Below are 22,899 nucleotides of genomic sequence, written 5' to 3' on the forward strand. Positions count from 1 at the left end.
AAGGAATCAATAGCAGAATAACTGAGGCAGAAGAACGGATAAGTGACCTGGAAGAGGATAGAATGGTGGAATTCACTGCCATGGAACAGAATAAGAAAAAAGAATGAAAAGAAATGAAGACAGCCTAAGAGACCTCTGGGACAACATTAAACGCACCAAAATTTGCATTATAGGACTCCCAGAAGAAGAGAGAGAGAAAGGGTCTGAGAAAATATTTGAAGAGATTATAGTTGAAAACTTCCCTAACATGGGAAAGGCAATAGCCGCCCAAGTCCAGGAAGCACAGAGAGTCCCAGGCAGGATAAACCCAAGGAGAAACACACCAAGACACATAGTAATCATATTTACAAAAATTAAAGACAAAGAAAAAAATTTTAAAGCAATAAGGGAAAAACAACAACTAACAAACAAGGGAACCCCCATAAGGTTAACAGCTGATTGCTCAGCAGAAACTCTACAAACCAGAAGGGAGTGGCATGATACACTTAAAGTGATGAAAGGGAAGAACCTACAACCAAGATTACTCTACCCGGCAAGGATCTCATTCAGATACAATGGAGAAATCAAAAGCTTTACAGACAAGCAAAAGCTAAGAGAATTCAGTACCACCAAACCAGCTCTACAACAAATGCTCAAGGAAGTTCTCTAAGTGGGAAACACAAGAGAAGTAAAGGACCTACAAAAACAAACCCAAAACAATTAAGAAAATGGTAATAGGAACATACATATTAATAATTACCTCAAATGTGAATGGATTAAATGCTCCAACCAAAAGACACAGGTTCAATGAATGGATAAAAAAACAAATATATATATATATATATATATATATATATATATATATATATGCTGTCTACAAGAGACCCACTTCAGTCCGAGGGACACATACAGACTGAAAGTGAGGGGATGGAAAAAGATATTCCATGCAAATCGAAATCAAAAGAAAGCTGGAGTAACAATACTCATATCAGATAAAGTAGACTTTAAAATAAAGAATGTTACAAGAGACAAGGAAGGACACTACATAATGATCAAGGGATCAATGCAAGAAGAAGATATAACAATTATAAATATATGTGCACCCAACATAGGAGCACCTCAATACATATAAGGCAAATGCTAACAGCTATAAAAGAGGAAATCGACAGTAACATAATAATAGTGGGGGACTTTAACACCTCATTTATACCAATGGACATATCATCCAGAGAGAAAATTAATAAGGAAACACAAGCTTTAAATGACACAATAGACCAGGTAGATTTAATTGATATTTACAGGACATTCCATTCAAAAACAGCAGATCACACTTTCTTCTCAAGTGCACACGGAACATTCTCCAGGATAGATCACATCTTGGGTCACAAATCAAGCCTCAGTAAATTTAAGAAAATTGAAATCATATCAAGCATCTTTTCCAACCACAAAGCTATGAGATTAGAAATCAATTACAGGGGAAAGAATGTAAAAAACACAAACACACAGAGGCTAAACAATGCGTTACTAAATAACCAAGAGATCACTGAAGAAGTCAAAGAGGAAATCAAAAAATACCTAGAGACAAATTACAACCAAAACACAAGGATCCAAAACCTATGGGATGCAGCAAAAGCAGTTCTAAGAGGGAAGTTTATAGCAATACAAGCCTACCTCAAGAAACAAGAAAAATCACAAATAAATAATCTAACCTTACACCTAAGGGAACTAGAGAAAGAAGAACAAACAAAACCCAAAGTTCGCAGAAGGAAAGAAATCATAAAGATCAGAGCAGAAATAAATGAAATAGAGACAAAGAAAACAATAGCAAACATCAATAAAACTAAAAGGTGGTTCTTTGAGAAGATAAACAAAATTGATAAACCATTAGCCAGACTCATCAAGAAGAAGAGGGAGAGGACTCAAATCAATAAAATTAGAAATGAAAAAGAAGAAGTTACAACAGACACCACAGAAATACAAAGCACCCTAAGAGACTACTACAAGCAACTCTATGCCAATAAAATGGACAATCAGGAAGAAATGGACAAATTCGTAGAAAGGTATAACCTTCCAAGACTGAACCAGGAAGAAATAGAAAATATGAACAGACAAATCACAAGTAATGAAATTGAAACTGTGATTAAAAATCTTCCAACAAACAGAAGTCCAGGACCAGATGGCTTCCCGGGTGAATTCTATCAAACGTTTAGAGAAGAGCTAACACCCATCCCTCTTGAACTCTTCCAAGTAATTGCAGAGGAAGGAACACTCCCAAACTCATTCTATTAGGCCACCATCAGCCTGATACCAAAACCAGACAAAGATACTACAGAAAAAGGAAATTACAGACCAATACCACTGATGAATATAGATGCAAAAGTCCTCAACAAAATACTAGGAAACAGAATCCATCAACACATTAAAAGGATCATACACCACGATCAAGTGGCATTTATCCCAGGGATGCAAGGATTCTTCAATATATGCAAATCAATCAATGTGATATACCATATTAACAAATTGAAGAATAAGAACCATATGATAATCTCAGTAGATGCAGAAAAAGCTTTTGACAAAATTCAACACCCATTTATGATAAAAACTCTCCAGAAAGTAGGCACAGAAGGAACCTACCTCAACATAATAAAGGCCATATACAACAAACCCACAGCAAACATCATTCTCAATGGTGAAACATGGAAAGCATTTCCTCTAAGATCAGGAACAAGACAAGGATGTCCACTCTCACCACTATTATTCAACATAGTTTTGGAAGTCCTAGCCACGGCCATCAGAGAAGAAAAAGAAATAAAAGGAATACATATTGGAAAAGAAGAAGTAAAACTGTCACTGTTTGCAGATTACATGATGCTATACATAGATAATCTTAAAGATGCCACCAGAAAACTACTAGAGCTAATCAATGATTTTGGTAAATTGCAGGATACAAAATTAATGCACAGAAATCTCTTACATTCCTATACACTAACAATGAAAGATCAGAAAGAGAAATTAAGGAAACAATCCCATTCACCATTGCAACAAAAAGAATAAAATACCTAGGAATAAACGTACCAAAGGAGGTAAAAGACCTGTACTCAGAAAACTATAAGACACTGATGAAAGAAATCAAAGATAACACAAACAGATGGAGAGATATACCATGTTCTTGGATTGGAAGAATCAATATTGTGAAAATGACTATACTACCCAAAGCCATCTACAGATTCAATGCAATCCCTCTCAAATTACCAGTGGCATTTTTTTTACAGAACTAGAACAAAAAAATCTTAAAATTTGTATGGAGACACAAAAGACCCCAAATAGCCAACGCAATCTTGAGGGAAGAAAACGGAGCTGGAGGAATCATTCTCCCAGACTTCAGACTATACTACAAAGCTACAGTAATCAAGACAGTGTGGTACTGGCACAAAAACAGAAATATAGATCAATGGAACAAGATAGAAAGCCCAGAGATACACCCACGCACCTATGGTCAAGTAACCTGTGACAAAGGAGGCAAGGATAAACAATGGAGAAAAAACAGTCTCTTCAATAAGTGGTGCTGGGAAAACTGAACAGCTACATGTAAAAGAATGAAATTAGAACTCTTCCTAACAGCATACACAAAAATAAACTCATAATGGATTAAAGACCTAAATGTAAGGCCAGACACTATAAAACTCATAGAGGAAGTATAGGAAGAACACTCTGACATAAATCACAGCAAGATCTTTTTTGATCCACCTCCTAGAGTAATGGAAATAAAAACAAAAATAAACAAATGGGACCTAATGAAACTTCAAAGCTTTTGCACAGCAAAGGAAACCATAAACAAGATGAAAAGAAATCCCTCAGAATGGGAGAAAATATTTGCAAATGAATCAACGGACAAAAGATTAATCTCCAAATTATATAAACAGTTCATGCAGCTCAATATTAAAAAAACAAACAACCCAATCAAAACATGGACAGGGGGCTTCCCTGGTGGTGCAGTGGTTGAGAATCCGCCTGCCAATGCAGGGGACACGGGTTTGAGCCCTGGTCTGGGAGGATCCCACATGCCACGGAGCAACTAGGCCCGTGAGCCACAACTACTGAGCCTGCACGTCTGGAGCCTGTGCTGCACAACAAGAGAGGCCGCGATAGTGAGAGGCCCGTGCACCGCAATGAAGAGTGGCCCCTGCTCGCCGCAACTAGAGAAAGCCGTCGCACAGAAACGAAGATCCAACACAGCCAAAAATAAATTAATTAATTAATTTAAAAAAAAAAAAAAAAACGGGCAGAAGACCTAAATAGACATTTCTCCAAAGAAGAAATACAGATGGGCAAGAGGCACATGAAGAGCTGCTCAACATCACTAATCATTAGGGAAATGCAAATCAAAACCACAATGAGGTATCACCTCACACCAGTTAGAATGGGCATCATGGAAAACTCTACAAACAATAAATGCTGGAGAGGGTGTGGAAAAAATGGGACCCTCTTGCACTGTTGGTGGGAATGTAAATGGATACAGCCACTATGGAGAACAGTATGGATGTTCCTTAAAATACTAAAAATAGAATTACCATATGACCCAGCAATCCCACAACTGGACGTACACCCTGAGAAAACCATAGTTCAAAAAGATGCATGCACCCCAATGTTCACTTCAGCACTATTTACAATAACCAGGTCATGGAAGCAACCTAAATGTCCACTGACAGATGAATGGATAAAGAAGATGTAGTACATATATACTCAGCACAATATTACTCAGCCATAAACAGGAATGAAATTGGGTCATTTGTAGAGACGTGGTTGTACCTAGAGACTGTCATACGGAGTGAAGTAAGTCAGAAAGAGAAAAACAAATATCGTATATTAATGCATATATGTGGAATCTGGTAAAATGGTACAGAAGAACCAGTTTGCAAGGCAGAAATAGAGACAGAGATGTAGAGAACAAACATATGGACACCAAGGGGGGAAAGCAGTGGGGAGGGGGTGGTTGTGGGATGAATTGGGAGATTGGGATTGACATATATACACTAATATGTATAAAATAGATAACTAATAAGAACCTGCTGTATAAAAAAATAAATAAATAAAATAAAATTTAAAATAAATAAATAAACAAAAACTCTAAGGCCACAGCGGGAGAGGTTTGGTACCACTGTGGATGAGGAGGCAGAGGAAGAATTGCGAAGAAAATCTATTGGTAGGAAGAAGTGATGAGTTTAAACATTTTAGAGGCAGAGGAATGCTGTGTAGACCCTAAAGTGAAATGATCTACAGGCAGAATGGAAGCTGAAATTACTAACGTCCTTAGAGCCGCAGGGATGAATGAGCTTCCAAAGGATGTGAAACTAGAGAGACAGAAATGGAATTCTAAAGAATGAACCCAGGGAGATGCATTACCAAAAAGAGTGGGCCCAACACCAGAAAAAATGGCACTGCAGAGATGAGGAAGTCCCACCAAGTGTGGGCAACTTGGAAAGAGGCAAGAAGCAGTCAATGGAGAAAACTCCAAGGTTGAGTGGGGCAACCCATGTCAAAGATGTCACTTGAGAGCTGAAAGGCTCTCCAGCACAGGGAGGAGGTGAGAACCAGCCTGGGGCACAGGGAGAGGACAAGGGGGGAGCTATTGTAGGGAGAGGAGTGTGTGATCTAAATCAAGGAAGACCCAAGGGGTGGAAGGGGCAGGGAGGTGAATATCTATCTTGGAGGATTTGGGATGTGAGGGCATTTTCCAACACTGCATGAAAGGAGTTAGCCAGGAAATTAGTGGGTTGTCGGGAAGTGGGCGGAGTCTATAACCAGACAGGGTGCTGATCAGAGAGCATGGAACTCTAGAATGCAGAACTGAGATAGGGGTTTGGGTGACAGGCCTTTGGAGCTAATTCAGATGCCCTGCAAGGTTGGACTCCTGCTCCACCATGTTTGTTCTTCAGCCCTACAGCAGTTCCAGCTGCACTGGCATGAGGGCCCTGGGCTGGTGGGTGGGAACTTGCCCCAGAATAAAGTAAGAGATCTAGGGAGCTGGGGAGAATGGAGAGAGAAAGGGAGGTTGGGGATAAAACAGGAGGGCCCAAGTAATTGGAGTCTTAGGAGAGACATAAGAAAGAGAATTTTCAGGAAAAACTAAATTAAAAAAAAGAAACACCCTAAAAGAGGTCAAGTAGTTTCCCCAGACTGAAACTCAGACAAATGCACCTAATTCTAGAGTTTGTTCTTCTGGCCTCACAGCTGGGCTGGAAGTTAACAAATGGGACTTCTCAGTCAGGAAGAGAGATCTATTTCAGGCCTTGAGATGCAGAGGAGGCCGTGGGTTCTGTGTGCTCTCTGTTGGCAGTCAGCATCTCAGCAACTGCAGGATGAAGACAAACAAAAATGTTCCTAGGGTTGATGTGAGAGGGTTTGTGGGCTGTGGGCCAGCAGGATGGATGACCAGTTTGTTGCCAGGGCTAGTAAAATCTTTTATAGTCTCGGAGTGATTCATTTGCTTCCTAGGAATTGAGTAAAATGAACATGGAAATTGTCAGGCCTGTGCTTTCTTCAAGATTTGCCAATATTTCCCCCTGTTACATCTCACGCTTACCAGGTAAATCACTTGGAGAAACCAGATGCTTGGGAGAAAGCAGGGGGTTCCCCCAGTCTGGATACAAGATCACTCAAACACAGGAGCTGTATTTTTTTTAGCAGAGACAAAGTTCACTTGGAAATCCCCACAGCTCTGCAGAAAAATAGAGGTTCCCAAGGTGTTCATCAGTGAAGAAAATAAGACCCCGTATTTTAGTCCTGCCTTGTTGAATGGCTCTCAGAAGGCTGTAAAATAGAGACAAAACAAATTGAATATTAGCTATCTTGCCTTTTAATCAGAGGCTCATCTGTTCTGTTTCTAAAACAAGTGATCAGTGATTCAAATTTCAACCAGAATTCTGCTAATGTCTGCTGGCCACAGCTCACAAGGAGGAAAGGTCAGGAAGGTCCACAAAATAATAAACTTCTGTGTCCGCCCTCCTCCATCCTTTAACCTTGGCTTCCTGTAATTAGAAACTAGCCCCATTTGCAATTAGAGTTAAACAGAATATTAAACTTTTTTGAAATTTTATTTTTTGGATTATTTTTAGTCAGCATTGCAAAAATGTAACAGACTCTTTCTCTCTCTCTCCTCTTTATAGCTTGTTGGAAAGGTGAGTATTCTTACCATATTATGCAGCTTGCTGAAATAATTCTTGCATTCTGACAAGACCATACACACACTACTATATATAAAATAGATAACCAACAAGGACCTACTGTATAGCACAAGGAACTATATTCAATATTTTGTAATAACCTATAAGGGAAAAGAATCTGGAAAAAATAGATATATATATGTATGTATAACTCAATCACTTTGCTGTAACTAACACAACACTGTAAATCAACTATACTTCAATAAATTAAAAAAAAAAAGTAAATGGGCAAAATATTTGAATAAACACTTCACAAAGGAAAAAAAAAGAAACTCTCATCCCCACGGGAAAAGAGACTTCTTCCTTCTGTGCAGACACTTATTATGACTATAATTTTAAGTGTCGTGTTTGGACCTGACTATAAAATGCTGACTGCCAGCTCCCAGACCCTTCACACTGCTGTTCTTTCCAGGTCCTGCCAGTTTCCAACTCATTTTCTTCACGGGGTAGGTCCTGTGTTGTTGGACAATTCAGTGCAGGGCTGCTCACTGCCTGACCCATTCTGTTGCTCCATCTGCTGCTGAGTCCGTGAACACTGGCTCCTTGGACGGGCGATGTTTCCTTTCCTCCCTCTGACCTCCATTCACACCTTTCACCTCCACGTGCCCACCACTCGTCAGCCTGACCCGGAGGATGGAGGATGGTCTTCCTGGGGCCTAGACTGCAGTCGGTGTTCCGTGGTGCCTTAGACCCCTCGGATGATGTCACCCCTGAGCTGGTTAAGTCAACTCCAAGAGCTCCTGGTCTCCTAGAGGCCTGCTGACATAGATCCACCGGATCTTTGAGCTCATCCCAAAGTTTGGCACCATTCACTTTATTCAAAAAAAAAAAAACAAACAAAAAACGTAGTAAATCTAAGCACTCAGTAAAACTTCAGGGGTTTGAATTAAATTTATCAGGTACCCTGCTGGGCACTAAGAAAGGGAGAGATTAAAAATAAATGGAAACTGGTGCTGTCTTCTGGGAAAATCTGTGATGATAAGTCAGCTCTGAAGATGCTATCTACCACTTCATTAATCCTTTTTAGTATAGGGCTAAGAAATAAGGCATAGTACATTTTTCTCATTTTCTTGTTCATTATTGGCTTGCATATTTTAAAAATTTCTTCGCAGCAAAATGTCTTGATTCAAAACACATCTCGTAATCAACACTTCCTCTTCTATTTCTGTTACTGGGAACAACGGTTGGGAGATGCTATATATTGAGTTTAATGCATTTTGAGAGTTAGCCAGATTGGGGAGAGTAGATGTAGATGAGGGGGTGCTTAATTTTTAAATAATTTTATTTTCTCTTCCTGTGTTCAGACTTTAACAAGGACTTTGAAAAGTTTGGTTTGGTACATAGGGCAGATTACCTATGAAATTCCCAAAGTGCAGTCATCATAAGACTATTAGGATTGAGTTGGAGACTACAGACAGTCCCATCTTTATAATAGCTCGTTGAAAGCCTGCCATGGTCAACTGTGCTGCCCCCTTCCTCCTGCCACCCTCGCTGTCATCCCAAAGCCCCTGAAATCCTCTCTCTCTGGAAACAGTCTCTTTGTCCTCTGAATCCGTGTGAAGAATAATAATCATTCTCTACCTTTCAATATCATGATCCTCCCCAGACAAGTTCCTCGAGGGCAAACTTGCATTTGTTCATCTTCATATGTATCTCACAGCACATATTACCCTGCATTTCACATGGTGGATACTCAATAAATGTTTGCACATAAGTGGATGAAAATCTTCCAGCTGACTTTATCATTATTAGTAGATCATTTCTGAAGATTTTTGAAGAGAATAAACTTTCAGATTTTTTTTTGAATTTTATTTTTTTTTATACAGCAGGTTCTTATTAGTTATCCATTTTATACATATTAATGTATACATGTCAGTCCCAATCTCCCAGTTCATCCCACCACCACCACCACCCACCACCACTTTCCCCCCTTGGTGTCCATATGTTCGTTCTCTACATCTGTGTCTCTATTTCTGCCCTGCAAACCGGTTCATCTGTGCCATTTTTCTAGGTTCCACATATATGTGTTAATATACGATATTTGTTTTTCTCTTTCTGACTTCACTCTGTATGACAGTCTCCAGATCCATCCATGTCTCTACAGATGACCCAATTTCGCTCCTTTTTATGGCTGAGTAATATTCCATTGTATATATGTACCACATCTTGATCCATTCATCTGTCGACGGACATTTAGGTTGCTTCCGTGTCCTGGTTATTGTAAATAGAGCTGCAATGAACATTGTGGTACATGACTCTTTTTGAATTATGGTTTTCTCAGAATATATGCCCAGTATATTGGGTTGGGATTGCTGGGTCATATGGTAATTCTATTTTTAGTTTTTTAAGGAACCTCCATACAGTTCTCCATAGTGGCTGTATCAATTTACATTCCCACCAACAGTGCAAGAGGTTTCCCTTACCTTCAGATTTTCTGATAAGCCATAGTTTCCTTTAAAATTTTTCCATACAGTAAAATTCACTCTTTTGTTCAGTTTTACACATGCATAGATTCATGTGATCATTACCACAATCAGGATACAGGAAGTTCCATTAACCCAAATACTCCTTCCAATTTCTTTTTAAATAGCACTGATGGTGGGCAGTGAAGCCTGAGCATTATATAGCAAAATATCACTGCTCTGTATTTAGGTAACACCTTCAGGCTAACAAAGGAGAGTCTTTTCCTCCCTTTACATGTGGGTACCTCTGGTTCCAGAGTTTACATGACACTTGCATTTTCCCAGACCTCAGTTTCAACCTGTCTCACTGGAGTAAAGGGAATGGGAAAGACTTTTGACCCAGTGAAATAACTTAATACTTTTGCTTCTCATTTTTGTAGAAAAGTGTCCAGTGTATCCAACAGAGCTAGTATTTGCCCTGGACCAGTCCTACGATATCACAGAGCAGAGATTTAATGAAACGAGGGACATCATCATTTCTATTGTCAATGACCTTCACATCAGGGAAAATAATTGCCCTGTGGGAGCAAGAGTTGTCGTGGTTTCCTTCGACTCAGGCACCAGCTACCTCATCCGTGGGTCTGACTACCATAGCAAGAAGCAACTCCTTCAGCTTCTTTCCCAAATTAAATATCAAAACTCTGGGGAAGTCCGAGATATTGGTAACACGATGAAGTTTGTGGCTCGGAACATCTTCAAGCGGACGTTAGGAGGAGTCAATGTGCAGAGAGTCGCTGTGTTTTTTAGCAATGGACAATCTGCCAGTAGGTCATCCATCATCACGGCCACCATGGAGTTTAGCGCCATGGACATCAGCCCTGCAGTCTTTGCTTCTAATGAAAGGGTTTCCCTTGACGAGGCTTTTGGGGTAAGTACTTCCCTGGTCAACGTATTTATTTTTAAGATATTTGTACTGGCAGGACGGGAATACTGGGGAGTAGGGGGACAGATGTGGCCTTTTGACCTCCTTTGCAATTTTCACAGCTGTATTGTTGCCAGGGTCCATGAAATCCAATTTTTAATAAGCACAGTAGCCAATGATAGCAGCCACCTTTGTTCAGGTCCTGCTGGGCACCAAACACTGTCCCTTTACATACACACTCAGGCATTCTCCAACCCTCTGAAGTAAATGCACATTATCTCCATTTAAAAATCAGGAAACTGAGACCCAGAGAGTTTGAGTGACCTCTTCAATTTTGTACAGCTATTAAGTGGCTAAATCAAGATTTGAACTAGGGCTGTCAATATAATGCTTTACCAGCCCTCTGCCAACCTGGTGTTTCTCAAATCTGTCATCTGCTAGCTGTATCTCATTGAACAGCTGGTCTTAAACTGTAATGGGTGAAGTTTAGGGGGTTTTTGAACCCTTAATGTTGTGTAAAACTTTGATGGGTATGAACCTTTTTCCCAAGAGAGGTTCCATCCCTTTTGGATTCACAGATTCTCATGGGATCTGTGCTTCTTTCTTTCTCCCCACAAACTGAAGAACTTCTCCATCTACTCTTCAACTATTTTAAAATCTACTCATATTGTCCATGAAATACATGTTCCTGGACCTGGGTGGAATCATTATGTCATCCAAGAGGTTATAAAGGTCTATTTTTACACATATACACATGTCTACTATAAAAAGAAAAGCTCTCTATAACATGAAGAGAGTCAATCTGCTTGTAAGGTATCCATGAATATTTTGGAAATAGGAGTCATAGGGAGAATAGATCCTGACAGAAAGGATTGTAGGAATTTGAAGTATTTTCTATAAAAATAATTACTTCCCAACATAGATAATTTATTTATTGGTTTTGTTATGGTATATGTCCCCCCACTAGAATGTAAGATAGAGATTTTATCTGCTTTGTTCATTTCTGTATCCCCAGCACCTAGAATATTACCTATTTAACATTGTAGGCATTCAATAAATATTTGTTGAATGAATGCATGGATGAATGAAGAGCATGTGGTTGACTCCTGTGAATAAACTTCCTTGATTACCAAGGTTGCAGTTAATCTTTACATGGGGGACCAACAAGGTCAAACACAAAATAACACCCAAAGTATCCAGTTTCATAAAAACTAGAGTAGGAATGTAGTAACTACTTTCTAACTATAAGGCTGGAATGATAATACATATTACCAAACGCTCAGTCAGCACTTTACAGAAAAACAGAGGGGGTGGTTTTTCTACCTTTTAATTTCCCAAGGGAGAAAGAACAAAAGCATGAGCATCTCTGTCGATTGAAAGATCCCCTCATCACCTGGGAATGATAGATTTCTATTATTGTAATTAAAGTGTCTGTATTGCATGGTGCCTCATACAGAGTAAATGCCCATTATATAGTTATTGAGTCTGAATGAATGAATGAATGAATGCTGTATATTGCCCATTTCAGTGAGTATCAAAGCAAAAATATAATCAAGAAACAGACAAAATCAGGCAGTATACTACCAAGAATTTTGAATAGACTTAGTGTCCTCTGTCTACATCCTTTTGGAATAGACATTTTAAAAATTGAAGTATAGTTGATTTACATGCTGTGTTAATTTCTGCTGTACAGCAACGTGATTCAGTTATATATATATATATGTATATATATATATATATATATGTATACACACACAAACATATATATAGGCATACATATACATTCTCTTTTATATACTTTTCCTTATGGTTTATCACAGGATATTGAATATAGTTCCCTGTGCTATACAGTAGGACCTTGTTGTTTATCCATTCTATATATAATAGTTTGAATCTTTTAATCCCAAATTCCCAATCCATCCCTCCCCTCCCAGCCCCTCGGCAATCACAAGTCTGTTCTCTATGTCTGGGAGTCTATTTCTGTTTTGTAGATATGTTCATTTGTGTCATATTTTAGATTCCACTAGTGATGTCACGTGGTATCTGTCTTTCTCTTTCTGACTTCACTTAGTATGATAATCTCTAGGCCCATCCATGTTGCTGCAAATGGCATTATTTCACTTTTTTTATGGCTGAGTAGTATGGAATAAACTTTTAATTGGAATTTGTGATTGGAGAAATCCACTTGACATCTGAAAGATATGCCTTCTTCTAGATAGTGTGATTGGTTGGAAATAGTTAGAATCACTACTTAAAGAGGCTAAAGGAAACTTGTGAATGTAAAATTTCTGCAAGACCCAACCCCAGAAACTGATGTATAGTACATAAACAGCTGGTGCATAATCAGAAGTGTGTGAAAATTCAATGCAGAATTGCAGGTTTAGAGATAAGAATGAGATATTAATATCTACCCCAGTGGGTGAATCTTGTGGTTAACTTGTGGCAGTTTCCTCATCATAAAATTGGGTTGCTGATACCTGTTCTATACGCTTCCTTGGGTTATGTTTAGGATCAAGGGGTGATAGTGTGTGTGTGTGTGTGTGTGTATGCATAAAGATGCACTGAATAGAGCAATGGGCTACAATGCAAGGTGATGGTGATTAGTTAGGTGTTTTTCAAACTCTTAAAGTGTGTGCACAGTGTATTCCTGATGATGACTAAAGAAAATGAGCAAGTAAACATATACTTCTTTTTCAATGCAGTTTGACAACACGGGAACATTTCAGGTGCTTCCTTTTCCTCCAAATGGGGAATATGAACCATTAGAAAGACTTCGGCACTGTACTCTTTGCTATGGTAAGACTAATGAGAAGAATTTATTGTGCTGAAACACTTAAATGCCTTCTGGGTGAGTTATTAAATCTACCTTTATCAAAGAATTCTATTTTTGATTGTAGATTCTATTTTAAGTTTTCCAGTCTTTCAACACCATATGTCAGAGTTTCAATCTCTGTAATGTTTGAAGTTTCCATAGAATGTGAAAATTGGTTTAGAAGATTATCCCAATTGATTCGACTTTTCCTGGGGACAATTTGATAGTTTGTGTCAAAAGCTTCTAAAATATTTAAAATATTTTCTAAAAGAGTTTGGACATGTCTTATAGACTTTAAGTATACATGTTACTTACATCTGCTTTCAACAAAGACATTCCCAAATTGTCTGCTAGTGGCCACAGAAATTATGGGGACTTTGAAAATTCCTTATTAATTTAAATGATGTGAGATTGAAGAGGTATTGATCAGATGATTAATTTTTGGTAATCAGTCCTTTATTCACTTGAAGATCTCAAACAACAGTGTCTTCTTGTGCTGACATTGAACCAATGATAAGTCTCTATGTGTTTTCAGATAAATGTTTTCCAAATACTTGCAAGAAAGAGATTTTCTTACCTGAAAATTCATACATGGATGTCACCTTCCTCTTAGACAATTCTAGGAATATAACAAGTGATGAATTTAAGGATGTCAAAGCCTTGGTGAGCTCAATGCTTGACAACTTTGATATTGCCTCAGACCCTGTAACCTCAGACTCTGGTGATAGGATTGCCTTGTTGAGCTACTCTCCTTGGGATGGGAGGAAGAAGGATGTGGTAAAAACAGAGTTTGAGTTTACAACTTATGACAATCAAGCTCTAATGAAGAGGCACATCCAGACTTACCTCCAACAACTAAATGGAGAATCCACCATTGGCCATGCCCTACTGTGGACTGTGGAGGATCTCTTCCCAAGAACACCCAAACTGAGAAAACATAGGGTCATCTTTGTGGTCTCCGCTGGAGAAAATCATGAGAGAAAGGAATTCTTAAAGAAGATGGCTCTGAAGGCCAAGTGTCAAGGCTATGTCATATTTGTGATTTCTCTGGGCTCTACACATAAGGAGGACATAGAGGAGCTAGCCAGCCACCCACTTGATCATCATCTGATACAGCTTGGGAGAATTCATAAACCAAACCTGGATTATGTTGTGAAGTTTTTAAAGCCATTTGTGTACTCAGTTAGACGTAAGTCACTATTTTATTTTCTCTATGTTTTAATAAATTAGTGTTTGTTAGTAGTATTTATAACCTAACATACCTCTGTATCTATAGCTAACCAAAATATGTGAATTAGATGGTGAAAAGGGGACAGGAATAGGACACATCTTGGTTATACCTTGTTTATGCTTTGGTCATAATGCGGTGAGACCTTTTTCATGATATAATGTCTCTTAGCCAAAATCTCAGCACTAGAAGGAACAGAGTGACTGGAGATCTCCTGAACTACACTTGCCCAACATAAAGAAGTTCTAGCAGCTCTTAGGTGGTCTCCAGGTTGAGCATTTAAATAAAAGTTTTCCCTGCTACACCTGGTTTATTTCCAACCTTGGAGTACCCTGGAGACCTCTGTGAGAGTGCTGCTTCCAAAGAGTCTGAGCATACATACCACACAGGAATCTTGTTAAAATGGAGGTTCTGATTCAGTATGTGTAGGATGGAGCCTAATATTCTGCATTTCTAACAGGTTCTTCAGTGATGTCAATGCTTCTGGTCCACAGATCACACTTTGAGTAGAAAGGTTCTAGGCCAATGTACTACAAAATGTCACCCATTGGACAAGTGTTAGTCCATAAACTGATGAAATACAGAAATTTCATAAACTGATGAAATACAGAAATATTTCTGAAAGAAAGAAATACAGAAATATTTCTGAAAGAAAGAAATACAGAAATTGAGAATAAGCATCTGGAAACTTTTAAAGCAATTTGACATTGCCACATTATACAAGTGTATAAACAGTGGACTTTGTCTCATTGAACAAGATATAAACCAAAAGTATCAGTCTGCAAAAGGCTAGAAATAAAAATACCTTGTCCTTCACCACCAGTGGTTTAGAAATGCTCTTTCTAGAGAGGTGGTTCTCAACTGGGGATGATTTTGCCTCCCCAGATGACATTTGGAAATGTCTGGAGACACTTTTGGTTGTCAGAACTAAGAGAGAGGATACTACTGGTATTTAGTGGATAGAGACCAAGGATGCCGCTAAATATCCTACAATGCACAGGGCGCCCCCCCACAGCAAAGAACAATCCAGCCCAAAATGTCAATAGCATTGAGGTTGAGAAATCCTGCTCTAGAGGATCCCATGGAATCAGAGCTGAACCTTTTCTTTCTGGGAATCTGACAAGTGTAGAGTTAGGTTCTGTTGGAACCAATCCCACCACCCTAGGATTCCAAAGTCGCCCTGGTATTCAAGGAATCTCCAATACCACCATAGTGACAACGTCTTGGAAGTTCACTCTTCATTGCAGAAGGAGCTTCCCCTTTCTCCTGTGACTCATATTCGACTGAAGAATCCAATAATTGCCCCTTTGGGGATATCATGTTATTTCTTTAACTCTAAATGCCTTCCATTGTATAATGCACCATTATATTATGAAAAATGAAAGAAAAAGTGCTTCCAGTTAAATGTTGATACTGACTTTCCTGTTAGAGTTTTTTATTTTATAGTCTTCAAAAAAGTTCTTTTAGACAGACTAGGATATGTCACTCTTGTGCATACATAAAAAGGGAATATACGTGAAATAGACTTGGTTAAGGCATTCCTAAAACTTCTTCTAGTCAAAATTTGACTTTTGTGAGCTCTTTCTTGACTCAGAGTCATTGATACCCATCTTTTCCCATGCAATATTTTTCTTTATACCATCAAGATCGATGATAGATTTTTTTAGAAAATCTTTTTTATAATTTAATTTTTATTGGAGTATAGTTGATTTAAAATGCCATGCCAGCTCCTGCTGCACAGCAAAGTGAATCAGGCATACATATACATAAATCCACTCTTTTTAAGATTCTTTTCCCATACAGGTCATCACAGAGTATTGAGAAGAGTTCCCTGTGCTATACAGTAGGTCCTTATTACTTATCTATTTTATGTATAGTAGTGTGTATATGTCAATGCACCCCAAAGGAGCAGCACTTTAAAAAGACTCTATGAAATAACACAAAACTGGTCTTGCTGGGCTCTTAAATTAGGCTTTGCAATTATTAGAGCTAGCTTACTTTTGATTTCCATCTGAGCAATGTTGTTAAACACATCCAATTCACTGTCTTCCCATAACCACTTGGTTTGTAGAAGTTAAAAGTCTCCTTTACTAATACTTCTGGGAATTTTTTCTTAACTACTGACCCCAATTCTACAAGTTTTGGTGCTGGCACGTTTGTTGTTCCCACATGCACAGGTGATAACAATGGCATCATGATTCCTTCCTCACCAATAGCAACTGTCAACTACAATTGATTAGAAGACAGTCTCATTTCAGAGAAATAGAAAAAGATGCTCATCTTAGAACAAGAGAAATATGATTATTATAAAACCATAAACATTCTGTGAGATATTTTCATGGAGTCTTCGATCATTCAGTGGTCAAAGATCTCCTTTCACTAAAACCTATTTATTTTCCTGAATGAGGGGAAAATTATATATTTCTCAGTATTCCACAGTTTATAGAACAACAATAGAAGGAGGTAAAGGAACATATTATTTAGGTCAGTAAGCTAAAATCTTTCCTGTGATTATTTTCCTCCTAGGAAATCAGTGTTAATTGGTGCAGAAGCACAGAAATAGCATCATGTAATAAAATATTACTTTTTCTATTAGCATAAGTCTGAGTGAAAAAGTATTATAGGATCAGAATAAAATTATGTTAGCCTGAACATATGGAAATCGTGTCTCTGCATCACAATTAACCCTTAAATGAACAATTTGAGGAGGTCCGTTTCCATGACCCCGGTAATTCTTTGGCTGCAAAATGTTCTAAAATCAAATTCTGAATGCTATTTCTAGTTGTTACTATATTCTTTTCTCACCCCAGCCAAATTGTGCTGAAATACTTTAGTGACATTTATCACTTCAAGAAGATTCCTGTTGGAATTCTCTTTCCCTAGCAAATACAATTTCTAGTTTAAAAATCTAACTATAATTTTCCTCTCTCAATAGGAGGATTCAATCAGTACCCACCAATGATGCTTGAAAACATCTGCAGACTCATCAATTCAAAGGAAGAGGATAATCGAAGTATCAATCTTCTGTGAGTTAGAAAGCTCTGATATTTACAAGTGACTGTTGATTGACTGAGGGGTGTGTAACTGGCTGATGGCAGATGATAAGGTCTCTGAAGGAAAGGCTCTTCATGTATTCCATTTTCCGTAGCAGAAGTTACACACAAGCATGCTTTCTGGATTTATGTTTTTATAACATCCTCATGAGCTTATTACAATTTTGCTTTAAAATTCATGGTTTCCTCAGAAATTTCCAAATTGACATTTACCCCAGAATAGAACCCAGAATTCAGTCTCAACCCACCTCAACTTTACTTCTCATCTCTCCCCATCATAAGCTCTGAGTTCCGGCCACACTGGACTCTTGTCTGCCTTGTGTAACCAGAGGTCCAGGAGTTTACCCTCCTGGACCTCTGGTCACACTGCCTGGGCTCCTGCTCCTTCCAGTGAAACCCTACCCATCCTTCATGGCCCTGATTTAAACCTGTCTCCTCTTCAAAGCCCATATTTACTCTCAGTCAAAATCCACAGTTTTTCCTTTTTAAATAACTTTTTACACCTCTGCTGAGGCACTTATTACAGTTTATCCCAATATCTTGTCTCACTGAAGTATGGGGTTCCATGTGATTCATTGTTTCATTCCCAAAACAGCATGAAAGACCCCACAATATCATTGCACATGTAAATAATTTTCTTTAAAATTTTATCTTGAGTGAAAATAGAAATAATTAATCTGAATGGACTTGAACCTCAAACAGAACGAGAATGGCCCATTTGGCTGCTCTGTGCTTTTCTCTCTATTTCACCAAGCTTGGATCCCTGACTACAGTCTGTGAAAGCCCAGAGTTAGCCCATAATGGCCCTGTCCTGTCAGATTGCAATTAAGCCAAGAGCTTCTCAAAATAGATGCGGTCTTTCCCATAAAACCCATATATCCAAAATGGCAAGATGAAGTGTTCCTCAGAATTCATGCAAATACATGTTCCTCTCATGTCAGGTTTCATCTATATTTAGTAGTTTAACAAGGAAGTGTCCAGCAGCTCACACCTTCTGAAGGACAATATGGCACTGATGTCCTGTGAAGCAGTGTTTCCCAACATGGAATAGACAATACTCTTATTTAAAGGAAAATCCCTTCTTACAGGACTACATTTTAATATAATGTTATTTTAACATGTACAAACACAAATCTAGCTGCAAATACCATATGTGTATAGTTCCTATGCAACTATCAAACAAAAACAAATTCGTACATCAAACCCAAGGAAACTCAATAAGACACAAATTTAAAACACTAATTTAATGTATTAGATGATTCTGCTTTGCCAAAATAGAATTCCTCAAAAGTAAAATAAGAAATTTTATAGCCAAGCATGTAAACAACCTAAATGTCCATCAACAGATGAATGGATAAAGAAGATATAATACATACACACACACACACACACACACACACACACACACACACACACACACACACAATGGAATATTACTCAGCCATAAAAAATGAAATAATGCCATTTGCAGCAACATGGATGGACCTGGAGATTATCATACTAAGTGAAGTCAGACAGAGAAAGACAAATATCATATGATATCGCTTATATGTGGAATCTAAAAAAGTGGTACAAATGAACTTATTTACAAAAGAGAAATAGACTCACAGACTCAGAAAATAAACTTACAGTTACCAAAGGGGAAAGGTGCAGGGGAATGGGATAAATTAGGAGTTTGGAATTAACATATACATACTACTATATATAAAATAGGTAAACAACAAGGACCGACTGTATAGCACAGAGAACTATACTCAATATCTTGTAATAACCTATAACGGAAAAGAATCTGAAAACATACACATATATATGTGTATATATGCACATATATATGTATATATATACACATATATATGTATGTATAAATGAATCGCTTTACTGTATACCTGAAGCTAACAGAACATTGTAAATTAACTATGCTTCAATAAAAAAATTATTAATAATATGGTGCATATTGGTAAAATGTGTAAAACATGATGCATGCTGCAGAGTCACCTCTGCTCTCAGCTTGCCCACTCAGTTCTGTGAGTGCTTGATTCCCCAGCACTTGCCTTCACCTGCACTACTGCAAAACAGTCATTCCCACTCTATGTCATTGTATCATTTGGCTTTTGCTTGGTGTGAATGTATTGTTGATAACATTATGTTTGACTTTATTTCCTTTCCTCATTAACTCTCAACAGTTAAAGTAGTACCACCGCGTGCCAAACAACAGTATCAATGCAAATGTAAACATGGACTTGAAATTGCATAAAGGTGCATTAATAGAATAAGAATAAACTTATATTGAATATGTTTTTTATCATCACCTAAATAAAAACACAATATTTTCAAACTATCATTCTTACTCCAAAGAATATAAATGTAGACACCATTTTAGGAAGCATGGTGTCAATGAGATATATTTTATATAGTTTTATTCTTCTCAGAGCAGTTGATGGTAGATTAAATGACTATTTTCTACATTTTCTGTGGAGATTGATATCAAACTAAGACACATTATTTGGTTGTCCCAAGTAACCTATGAGTTTCTTGTCATTTATCTAAAACTCTGTGACAAATCAGACTTGATTTATTCCAAAGTAGTGTTTCATAGGCTATAAGCAGATGGCAGGAAAGGGAAAGATAATGGGAATTTACACAAATGTATCAGTATATGCTTTTTATTTTAAATGAAGTATAATTGATTTACAATATTATATGAGTTTCAGGATTACAGCAGAATGATTCAGTACTTTTACAGATTATACTCAATTAAAAGTTATTACAAGATAATCGCTGTAAGTCCCTGTGCTATACAAAATATCCTTGTTGCTTATCTATTTTATACACAGTAGTTTATATCTCTTAATCCCTTACCCCTAACCTGCTCCTCCCCCCCACCACCCTCTCCCCTCTGGTAACCACTAGTCTGTTCTCTGTACCTGTGAGTCTGTTTCTGTTTTGCTATATACATTCATTTGCATTATTTTTTAGATTTCACATATAAGTGATATCATACAGTATTTGTCTTTCTCTCTCTGACTTACTTAACTAAGTATAATATTCTCTAGGTCCATCCATGTTGCTGCAAATGGCAATAATTCATTCTTTTTTATGGTTGAGTAATATTCTATTGTATATGTATACCACATCTTCTTAAGCCAGTCATCTGTTGATGTACACTTGGGTTGCTTCCATGTATTGTCTATTGTAAATAGTGCTGCTATGACCATTGGGGTTCATGTATTTTTTCAAATTAGTGTTTGTGTTTTCTTCAGATGTATGCCCAGGATGCGAATTGCTGAATCATATGGTAGTTCTATTTTTAGTTTTGTAAGGAACCTCCATACTGTTTTCCATAATGGCTGCATCAATTTACATTCCTATCAACAGTGTACAAGTGTTCTCTTTTCTACACATCCTCACCAACATTTGTTATTTGTAGACTTTTTGATGATAGCCATTCTGACAGGTGTGAGGAGCTATCTCGTTGTGGTTTTGGTTTGTATTTCTCTGATGATTAGCAGTGTTGAACATCTTTTCATGTGCCTGCTGGCCATTTGTATGTCTTCTTTGGAGAAATTTCTATTTAGCTCTTTTGCCCATTTTTTAACTGGGTTGTTTGGTTTTTGATATTGAGTTGTATGAGCTATTTATCTCTTTTGAATATTAATCCCTTATCAGTCATATCATTTGCAAATATTTTCTCCCACCCCATAGGTTGTCTTTTAGTTTTGTCAATTGTTTCCTTTGCTGTGCAAAAGCTTTTAAGTTTAATAGGTCCCATTTCTTTATTTTTGCTTTTATTTCTTTTGCTTTAGGAGGCAGAGACAAAAAAAATATTGCCTGTGATTTATGTCAGAGAATGTTTTGCCTATATTCTCTTGTAGGAATTTTGTGGCTTCTGGTCTTACATTTAGGTCTTTAATCTATTTTGAGTTTATTTGTGTATATGGTGTGAGAAAATATTCTAATTTCATTGTTTTACATGTAGCTGTCCAGTTTTCCCAGCACCACTTATTGAAGAGACTGTCTTTTCTCCATTGAATATTCTTGCCGCTTTTGTCATAGCTAGATTAAGTGACCATAAGTGTGTTGGCTTATTTCTGGGCTATCTATTCTGTTCCATTGATCTCTGTATCTGTTTTTGTGCCAGTACCTTGCTGTTTTGATTACTGTAGCTCTGTAGTATGGTCTGAAGTCTGGGAGGGTGGTGTCTCCAGCTTTGTTCTTTTTTTCAAGCTTGCTTTGGCAATTCAGTGTCTTTTGTGGTTTCATATGAATCTTAGGATTATTTGTTCTAGTTCTGTGAAAATTTTCATGGGTATTTTGATAGGAATTGCATTAAATCTGCTTTGGGTAGTATGGTCATTTTAGCAATATTAATCCTTTCAATCCAAGGGCACAGGATATCTTTCTATTTCTTTGTATCATCTTTAATTTCCTTTATCAATGTTTTATTGTTTTCAGAGTATGGGTCTTTTACCTCCTTGGTATTTTATTCTTTTCGAAGTGATTTTAAATGGGATTGGTTTTTCACTCTCTCTTTCTGATAGTTCATTATTAGTGTATAGAAAAGCAACAGATTTCTGTATATTAATCTTGTGTCCTGTGACTTTGCTTAATTCATTTATTGGTTCTAATAGTTTTTGGGTAGAGACTTTAGGGTATTTATATAAAGTATCATGCCATCTGCAAATAGGGACAGTTTTATTTCTTCCCTTCCAATTTGAATGCCTTTTATTTCTTTTTCTTATCTGATTGCTGTGGCTAGGACTTCCAAAACTATGTTAAATAGAAGTGGTTAAATAGCCTTAACTTGTCCCTGAATTTAGAGGAAAACCTTTCAGCTTTCCACCATTGCATATGATGTTAGCTGTGGATTTGCCATAAATGGTCTTTATTATGTTGAGATATGTTCCTTCTGTACCCACTTTGATGAGAGTATTTATCATGAATGGAGGTTGAATTTTGTCAAATGCTTTTTCTGCATATATTAAGATGATCATATGATTTTTGTCCTTCCTTTTGATAATGTGGCATATCACACTGATTGATTTGTGTATGTTGAGCCATTCTTGTGTCCCTGGAATAAATCCAACTTGACACAGTGTATGATCTTCTTATCTACTGTTGGATTCATTTTGCTAATATTTTGTTGAGGATTTTTGCATCTGTACTAATCTAAGCTATTGGCATGTAATTTTCTTTCTTTGTAGTGTCTTTGTCTGGTTTTGGTTTCAGGGTACTGGTGGCCTTGTAGAATGAATTTGGGAGTGTTCCATCCTCTTGAATTTT

General features: G+C 37.5%; 1 protein-coding gene across 1 annotated transcript in view; it reads left to right on the forward strand.

Annotated features, from left to right (window-relative positions):
* Positions 1-22,899, forward strand: part of COL6A5 (collagen type VI alpha 5 chain) — a 110,201-nt gene that overhangs the window by 60,262 nt on the left and 27,040 nt on the right. Inside the window, exons 31-35 of the mRNA XM_036850673.1 lie at positions 7,146-7,157; positions 10,045-10,532; positions 13,229-13,322; positions 13,874-14,527; positions 17,502-17,592. Of these exons, the coding sequence (XP_036706568.1) occupies positions 7,146-7,157; positions 10,045-10,532; positions 13,229-13,322; positions 13,874-14,527; positions 17,502-17,592 (1,339 nt within the window). The remainder of the gene's footprint in view (positions 1-7,145; positions 7,158-10,044; positions 10,533-13,228; positions 13,323-13,873; positions 14,528-17,501; positions 17,593-22,899) is intronic.

The sequence above is a fragment of the Balaenoptera musculus genome, chromosome 4, assembly GCF_009873245.2.
Source record: "Balaenoptera musculus isolate JJ_BM4_2016_0621 chromosome 4, mBalMus1.pri.v3, whole genome shotgun sequence".
In the NCBI taxonomy this organism is placed as follows: Eukaryota; Metazoa; Chordata; class Mammalia; order Artiodactyla; family Balaenopteridae; genus Balaenoptera; species Balaenoptera musculus.